The following is a 9,265-nucleotide window of genomic DNA, read 5'->3' as shown; positions in this document are numbered from 1 at the left end:
GGCTCCGTTATTTCATCAGCAGTTTCAGAAAAACCTGCCAAAAGCAGTTATGCCTCACTGCAATGTGTAGCTTTTTCCTGCCATTTTTTCATAATAAAAGAGGGAGTGAAGCTCGCTCGCTCTCTCCCACTCCACCCCCCTCTCCTAAAAAGAGCCAAAAGGATACGAGGAGAAAAAAAAAAAAAAAGAACCCACACACCAATCTCCGAGGGGATGCCATTGAGGTGTGGCTTGTATTTAAATATCCAATATGTCAATGTAAGGGGAGTGGGTATGTATATAAAGTGCCGTTTGCATCTGATAGCTCGACGAAGCCAGCTATGAGAGGCCTGGGGAGATGGATGCGGAGGGGAAGCGGCACTTTGACTGAGCGCAAGGTCAGGAGCGCGCTGCCCCACGCTCCCCGCCGCTGAGAAGTTCCTTGGACAAGAACAGACGTCGACTGCAGCTCGGCAGAGCGCGGAGCGAGCTAGCAAGCGAGCGCCGCCGAGTCGCCCGCGCCCGCGGCGGGGAGAGGCAGTTCGCGCCCCACGGCCCGGACTCGGCCCCGCGCACCCCGCCATGGCTGAGGTGGGGGGCGTCTTCTCTTCCTTGGACTGGGATCTGCACGGCTTCTCCTCGTCTCTGGGGAACGTGCCTTTAGCTGACTCCCCAGGTTTCCTGAACGAGCGCCTGGGCCAGATCGAAGGGAAGCTGCAGCGCGGCTCGCCCACCGACTTCGCCCACTTGAAGGGGATCCTGCGACGCCGCCAGCTCTACTGCCGCACCGGCTTCCACCTGGAGATCTTCCCCAACGGCACGGTGCACGGCACCCGCCACGACCACAGCCGCTTCGGTGAGGACGCGGCCGGGAGGGACGGGAGGCGAGCAGACGGCGCACTGGGGAGCCGACGGCTCGAGGCTCCGGCTTGGGGCCCGCGGACCGCCCCCCCCCCCCCCGCCCCTCGGCTCGGCGCCGTCTGAGCCCTTCGAGGCGGGAGGCCGACGGGGACGCGGGGCAGGCGGGACGCGACGGTGCGGACTTGAGCCGCGCAGCGGCGTCGGGGCGCCTGACACCCTCAGACACTCTCGGGAGGAGGCGGGGGCGCCTTGAGGTGCGGCTTCTCCTTTCCCCACTCCACCCTCCCTCCCCCGGGAGCTAGGGGATTGTTCTGGGACCTGGACGCTGCAGGTGGAGCTGGGAGAGGGGTAGGAGCATCCGCCGAGGAGGTCGGGGACCGTGGCTACAGCGTGAGGCTGAGCCTCCAGGGCAGCTGGGTTGTCGCGGCAGATTACCTGAAGCTGGAGCCTTCGTGGGCCGTGGATACGGCGTGTGGACGGTCCGCGCCCGAGTCGATTTTGACCCGCGGGGACGCGGCAGCCGTGGCACCTGCCTACCTCTGTGTTGCTCTGCCCGTGTTGAGGTACAACCCAGACAGCACGGCGGGATCTGGGTATTAGAGAAACTAGGAAAACCTCCCGGTGGCTACTGTGTAAGGGCACAAGCCCTGGGGAAGCTTTTGCCGGAGCTACCTCTGGACTCCTTGCCTCAGTGAGGAAACCGTTCTAGGCCCACTCCCAGGCCCCAAAACAGGTGTATTCTGGGCCCAGGGCAGAAGACACCCAGCCTCCATCCAGGATTTTCTCTGCCTGCCACTCTGCAGATTGTTCAAAGGGCACAGCTGCCTGTCTCACATACAGAACACAATTAGTATAAACCTTGACCTGGGACAGAGATCATTGGGTTTCTAAGCAAATGTGTTCACTCCTCAATAATTTGGCCATTTTCAGTTTCAATTTCCTATCCTCTACTAAACTGTTATTTTGATGCTGTGACAGCTACCCTTCTTTGGGTCCCCGCATCTCCCAATGCCCTCTGCTTCCTCCCAAGGACCCTATGGGCCAAAGACACCATCTAAGCCAGTGAGAGGCTTTGCCTACCATCAGGCGTGATACTCTTCCCTTCTTTTTCCCATCCTCCCTCACTTCCCCCAAACCTCCCTATCCTCCTATTCCCCGTGCCTTGCTAGAGCTGCACCCCAGTGCACCATAAAAAGCCTGGGGTGGATGGGGAGAGGGGCAGAGGCCTGTTCCTGGGCAAGGCTAAGTCTAGCAAACAACTTGGGGCCAGGGCTGGTCTTCCTTGCTGGGAGCAAGCAGGAACCCTAATGAGGTCTATGTCATCTTGGAAAAATGCACTTGGAGAGCTGGAGTACAGTAGGTTGTGTGTGGGGTGGGGGTAATGGAGGGGTGCAGGTGTCTGTATAAATTTGCAGCAGGTCCTCAAAAGGGTGACAAGGTGGGGTGGGGTGAGGGGAGAGGGAGGGTTAACTTAGCTCCTTTCCCTTCCATCACTAGTGACTTTGCAGTCCCCTTTTGTTCCTCTTCGGAAGGAATGGGACTCCCACCCTGGCCTCAGAGCCTCCCAAAACTCCCAGAAATGGCCTAAAGATATTGGGGTAGCTCATTCCTGAGATGTAGAATAAAAATTCTGAAATGATGGAGAAATGTGAGGTGGGAGCAGCAGAGGTGGAGAAACTGTGAGCTTGACTCCCAGCAGCTACAAGTGTTCGTCTGATTCTGTGCCTAAACTAAGCCCAGTAACCTACAAGGTCAACATAAAGCAGTAATAGGCTCTTGGGATAAGTGGTCTTTAATTACCTCCCTAAGGACACATCTTGATTTCTTTTCATCTCCCAGGTCTGCTAAGGGTGTTAAGTTTAAGGAGAAACCAAAGGAAATAAAACTGGCGGGAGGAAGGGGTGTTTTCACTGCTGCTTAACTGTTTGATTTTGGGTTTTGCCTTAAGTGCATGTGCACACACACACATACTGACTGAGACCACCTCTGCATCACCTTTTCCCTTTCCTCCTTCCCTGGCTTCCTGGCAGTTCCGTGTATTTCCTGTAAAGGAAATGATAACTGGTCAAAGCTGTGTCTTTGTAACGTCCCCTGCCAACTTGCAAGCACACATTTACTCTTTCTCAGTTTAGCTTTTGGCAGAGAAAGAGGTGGCGTTTTGAGTTTGCTAACTCTCTCCTCCCTCCACATTTGAGTTAATCAGCCAGGGTATTCAATAAATCGAAACTTTAACATTCCATAAGTGCTTTAGCAGTCAACATTCCAGTAGGGTAAAGTAGGCCAGACTTAAGATATAAAATATTATAGATTTCTGCTTGGGGGGAGGAGGTAGTCTCCAAAGGCCATGTAAAGTAAATAGCTATTTGTTGTAATTGGAGAGCAGGGCCCCCAAGGATTACCCTGGAATCCATGTGTTCAGAATGAGTCAGGCTGAGCCCAAGAGCAGCCTCGACTCCAAATAATAACCTGTTGGCACAGCCTATGCTCCCCCTCCCCTCCCCTCCCCCACACCCCTCCCCCACACCCCCCCATTCTGCAATCAGTCGCCAGGAGTATTTCAATCTCCGCCTGGCTGGCTGGTGGCATTTACATAAGGTTCACAGGGATCCTGACATTCCTGAGGGTCACCTGTGGGCTGGCAGAGCGGAGCTTGGGAGCCAGACTGGAGGAGAGGCCTCCCGCCAGGTGGGATGGAACAGGCTCGTGCAGCTGCTTTGGTTTGTGAGCGATATGGTTCTTATTTGGCAAGGTGCCAAAACAGCACTGTCTTGGCCCTGAAAGGCTGAAAGGATGGCTGAGGGCATTCGGGTGAGTTATGGAGCCAGATTAAATGACATACTAGGCCAGTCATCTAGCTAGGTTCTGAAGCAGTGGGACCCAGAACAGATCTGTTTTCACTGAAGCCATGGGGCAAAAGGTGTAAGAAGAGAAGAGTCTGGAAACTGTCGAACACAGGCCAGAACCTGAGGTGGACAGGTCAAATGAGGCAGGGGAGAGGGAGGTCCTGGGCTTTGAAGGGGGTGAAAGTACTGAGGACAAACTTTGTCTACTTAATACTTTGCTTCAACGTTTTGCTGTTAACACCCCTCTCCAGCTGTAGTTGGGAAAATGTAAAAATGGCTTGTTTTCTCTCTCCCTTCATGCTGGCTGGAATTCAGGAGAAGGTTTAGGAATATCTGTTCCATCATCATGTGCCACTGGGTTCCCACAGTTTGAATCCAGCTAATAGGAAAGTTGGCAAAGGGAAATGATGCCCAAAGACAGCTGGGCAGGGATGATTCCAGCTGTTGGAGACCCCTGTTACTGGACACAACCCAAGTGACTTCCTCTATGATCTGTCCTTTGGCATCAGGGTTAACAGAGAGCTGGAGAAAAATGGTGGTGACTCAAATGGCCACACCTCTTGGGTTTCATGATTTGTTCTCATACCAGGTTTTGGATGGTGAGATCACAAGCTACCCTCTGCTACTTAATGAGCTCAGGGTGGTCAGAGACATGAGATAGAGAATGAGGGAACTAAGACTCAGAAGCTCAGAAGTAAGCTGCCTAAGCAAAGAACAGAAGGCTTCAGCGGGTTGGTATCCCTCAAAGTTTAGCACCCAGAACTGAATCATGACCTGGCTTCTCGTTTCCTGGCCATACTGGCCACTCTCCTTTGAACACCCTCCTGTGTTTCCATAGCCCTCTTTAAACACAGTAGAACTAAAAACAGCACTCTTGTGATCTGAGGCAGAGCAGAATGGGGCAATCCCCTCCTTTATGCCAGTTACTAGATCTTGATCAATACAGCCTTAGATCACATTAGTGTTTTTTCTTTTTTTCTATTTTTTTACATTAGCTTTTAGCAATTTTTAATTTTTACATGACTAGCTTCACATTAGCTTTTTAATAATCTCGTGAATCAGCCATACTGAGGTTACCTTGTTCAATCAAATTCTGTACTCCATTGTTGTGCATGTTTTGCTAAGCCACGTCTCCCCATTCCAAAGCTGAGCAGACTTGCATTTAGTAAAAATGCATGAAAACACAAAAGAACAGTCCATGTTTTCAAGAAAATATACGTGGTTGCCTGAAGGGGGGAGGAGAGGGGGAGAAGCTTATGGAAATAAAAAGAAAGAGATAGATAAATAAAAAAGCCTTTACGCAGACCAATTATGATAATAGGCCATGAAATAAGGAGTATGATTGACTCATACTGTACTTGAGGCTTGCCCTCCCCCAACAAAACCCCAAACACAAAATATCTTGGGTAACTGGTTTGGGGACCAAAGTGCAGGACTTTACATTTATTCTAATTAAAGCTTATTTTGTTGGAGTCAGCCCATTTTTCCATTCTCTTGAAATCTCTTTGGATTTTTATTGTCGCCCTCTCAGCTGTATGTCTTCTGGAACTAGGGTAAACAGTCCCCCTATGTCCTTTTATAAGTCATTTATTAAAATGTTAAACAGGGCAGAACCAAAATCAGAACCTGTGCAGTGTAACTAAAGGTTTTGGTCCACTAAATCAGTATCTGCTTAAGCCCTACTTGGCACCAGGTATTTTCCCTTCCCCTCTTACCATCTTGTGTCAATATCCTTTCCCAAAACTCTTTTTTTGTACTACAAGAGTTAGTAACAACCAGACTGAGACTAAAGCTTGGAGGATGTCAATGCTAGAGGACAAAGGCCACGTTCTGAGTGTTCTATACAATGGCAGCAGAAGAGCGTTACATTCTCCAAATAGGTCCGAGTGTGCCCTAAAAGCTTCCATACCTGATTGCCCACCCACCAGCCCAAGTCACTGGGGCTCTTCAGGAGACTTCCCACTGGAGTTCTGAACCTGATTTCACAATTGCCCACTTAATTTTTTAAAGTGATCTTTAAGGAATCAGTCCCACTCCCTGTGTAGATTACATAGAATATTATTACCCTTAAGAATTACATTTTTGGATGAGAAAGACAGCCAGATATGAGCTCATTTCATACCTTTGGATGCCTGTGTGAGTCAATAGTATCACGTTTTGGTCTGTATGTTGAAAAACATGGTTAGAGAAAATCAAAGAGAAATCTAGTTGACCATTACATCTGTATCCAAATAATAGATGTGCTATCTTAGAACAAAACTGTGAAGTCTTCAGTATCACCAGGATTTCAGTTCTGGTTCTTTTTTCCCTCTTAGTAGTCAATTTCTTTTTTCCCCCGTACTGCTCCTGGGTAAATGAAAAGTTTTTCAAATCCTCACCTCTAACTTTGTCAGCTAGAGGGACATTTCTGAGTATCTTCCCTTTTCCCTTAAAGCTGCAACATCTCACATCAGTATCAAGTCTAATACTACCTGCCAACTCTTTGCCATAGATAAATTTAAAATCCTCAAGAGGTAAGCCTGAGGCTGCACTGGCCAAGAGTACTTTTGAGGAGAAAGCTCTCACCAGGCCAAGTTTTGCTTCCTGCCATAGGCTGGAGGAACAAACTTTGTGAGTGGCCCGTGTGGCCTTTGTTAGAGTCAGTTACAGGCAGTTGACAGCCTCATGTGGCTTTAAGGACATGGGAGCTAAGAGGCTGCAAAACAAGTTCAGCCTAGAGGACAGCAAGGTAATGCTGTGTGCTCTGGGGAGGAGGGAAGTGACTTTGGGAAGATACAGAAACCTGGCCACATTCTTTCATTTTGAAAGCTGCCCTCCCAGTTCTTGAAACGGTGGTATTTAACAGCAATAGTACCTTGTAATTATGGAGCTTCTGTAGCCAAACGCTTCTCATGGTCTTTTCCTTATAATATGCCTAAGAGTGTTGAATAGAGGCAGAGATTGTGTCCCCCATTTTACATATGGACAAGCCGAGGCCCAGAGAGACTCAGTGTCTTCTCTGAGGTTCCATTCTTGCTGCAAAAGATGGTTTCATCAGGTAATTCACCAAAGGCACACAGAGCTGGCCTCCAGTTGGGCATAAAGGACTAGTAGCTCATGTCACCTGAACAGTTTCCTCTTAGCTTGATATCAGTGATGGAAATGGCATTCACTTTTTTGCTCTAGGAATTCTGGAGTTTATCAGCCTGGCTGTGGGGCTGATCAGCATCCGGGGAGTGGACTCTGGCCTGTATTTAGGAATGAACGAGCGAGGAGAACTCTATGGGTCGGTAAGTTTAAGGTTTTTTGTCCTCGGAAGCTGTTACCACAAGTGTTTGGACAATGTAAGGCAAAACATTCATCTAGCACTTGAAAGCACTTTTGTCAACTTTAAAGGATTAGTGTCTTCTAGTCAGTTCTTGACTGCCCAGGAACTTGCTACATAACACTTTCACTCATTCAGCCTCCATCAAAACAGAAGCTTTTCTGTAGTACATTTGCTTTCACCTTCTCCATTAGAGGGCCAGCTCATCTGATAATAATAGGAAGCTGTACTGGTTTGTCAGTAGATGGTAAGGGTTTGGGGCATTAACTCTCCCAAGGAGCACATCTTATTTGTGATGGGTACCCAGAGGAGTAGCCAACTGGCTGGCACAAAAATAGGCAATGGTAAAGCTGGCCTTCAGATTGAGGATTCTGAGATTAACGACACAGTCCTTGATGTCCAGATTGCTTCAGCTGAATCCCAAAGGCCAAACAAAATAAACAAACAGATGAAGAGTGAGGGTTCCAGGGTCTGGTGACAGCCCTAAAGTCCCCAGCTAGAACTGGGTTGGCTGCAGTGCATGTTCACTATTTTGGAAGCCAGCCCAGAGCTGGGGAATGGTGACTTTGCTGATCTTAACCCTTTCAGAGGATCCCAACTCCTGGCTTTGGCTTTTGAGTCACAGAGCATACTTTCTGGCTGCCTGCACCCCATGAAATCAGAGCACATTCTTCCCTGACACCTAAGAGATAGGCCTGTCCCCAGCACTCAGTATCGGCAAAACCCCAGCAAGTAGTATGGTGGTTGGATCAAGTGTGAGAAGGGACAGAGGCAAGAGACCCAGGAGCTGCCAGCTTGAAGTAGCCAGATTTGGAGGAACTTTTCAAGGAGATCTTTTCTGAGCTTTCCAACTGACAGGCCTGAGACCCTTCATTAGGAGAGATCACAGCTCACCTCCCATGGAGCTTTATATAGATCTGAGGCCTTTGCCTGTCAGTTGACATAGTTGACTGCAATCTCAGTGGATTTGAACATCATTAGCCCTAAATAGGGAGAAAACTCAGGGGTGCCAGCGGGGCATTGGGAAGCCATAGCAGAAATTCTCAGGCTCAAAGTGCCAGGTGAGCCCATCTCTTTCAGTCTCCTGCCTTCAGAAAAAATATCACTGGAAACATTTTTGCGTGGCTCACAAAAGAGGGTGAAAGTGATACCGACAGGGCTGTTTTGTGCTGTTTGGAAAGAAGATGCCTCAGGAATACCGGGAGATAGGACTGAAATATTCTAATATCAATGTGCTATTACTATTTTAGTTTCTCCACCAGCAAGCTGGGATGGGAGAAATAGTCATATAATGGGCTCTGCTTTATTTTCTTACCCTCACAGAAGAAACTCACACGTGAATGTGTTTTCCGGGAACAGTTTGAAGAAAACTGGTACAACACCTATGCCTCCACCTTGTACAAACACTCGGACTCGGAGAGACAGTATTATGTGGCCCTGAATAAAGACGGCTCACCCCGGGAGGGATACAGGACTAAACGACACCAGAAATTCACTCACTTTTTACCCAGGCCAGTAGATCCTTCTAAGTTGCCCTCCATGTCCAGAGACCTTTTCCGCTATAGGTAACGGACCCCTAGTGTGACCTCTGTGACCTGTATACTCTGGGGCCACAGTTGTCTCTGGAAGCACTATATTCATAGCTTTTCAATCTTCTTTCCTATCAATTTAGATAACAGAGAAGCACTTACTGTTCAACTCAACCCAGCTGTTCCCTTGTTGTTCAAAGTGTATATCAAGGTTGGGTTATTTTGGGGAGGGATGTGGGGGGAGGGGGAGGTCTAGAGGGAATCTTGTATATACTTTTTTCTTTACTCATGTTCTTTCCCCTGAGGTGGCACAAGAAAGAATGGGGTCCCCGCCAAGGGCCAGAGTTGTCTTGCCCCACAATCTACCCAAATACCTTGACAGTGGGTAAATGAAAGACCAAGGGATCTGCCATAGATGCTACCTACAGAGCTTTGGAGAAGTCTCATTAAGAAAATCCTTGGGGCTACAGCCCTGCTGCAAGCCATCCCTGCACTGGCTCTGCAGATTTCTCATCTGTCCTGACATGCAGTTTCCCTGCCATTGGAAGTGGGAGATGGGGTAGGCTGTAAGAAAATGATATTAAAATGTAAGCATGGATACTGTGCATAAGGACAAACTATTTATGAAATGTATATGCTATTTATTTTATATATTTATTTATTTCAAAATAATTTTATTTTTAATGAGAGATGCTATGACTGGATTTTCATCAGAAAGAATAAGGTCCTACTGAAACAGGATAAATGAG

The 9,265-nt window shown here is 48.5% G+C and overlaps 1 protein-coding gene across 1 annotated transcript; it reads left to right on the top strand.

Moving 5' to 3' along the window:
* The first annotated feature begins 561 nt into the window (after positions 1-561).
* Positions 562-8,556, top strand: FGF16 (fibroblast growth factor 16). Its single transcript, XM_030849634.2, has 3 exons — positions 562-835; positions 6,849-6,952; positions 8,311-8,556. The coding sequence occupies exons 1-3, from the start codon at positions 562-564 to the stop codon at positions 8,554-8,556; spliced, it is 624 nt and encodes a 207-aa protein (XP_030705494.1).
* The last annotated feature ends 709 nt before the right edge of the window (positions 8,557-9,265 follow it).

The sequence above is a fragment of the Globicephala melas genome, chromosome X (assembly GCF_963455315.2).
Source record: "Globicephala melas chromosome X, mGloMel1.2, whole genome shotgun sequence".
NCBI lineage: Eukaryota > Metazoa > Chordata > Mammalia > Artiodactyla > Delphinidae > Globicephala > Globicephala melas.
The sequence above is the reverse complement of the archived record's forward strand: the minus strand, read 5'-3'. Positions and strand labels throughout refer to the sequence as shown.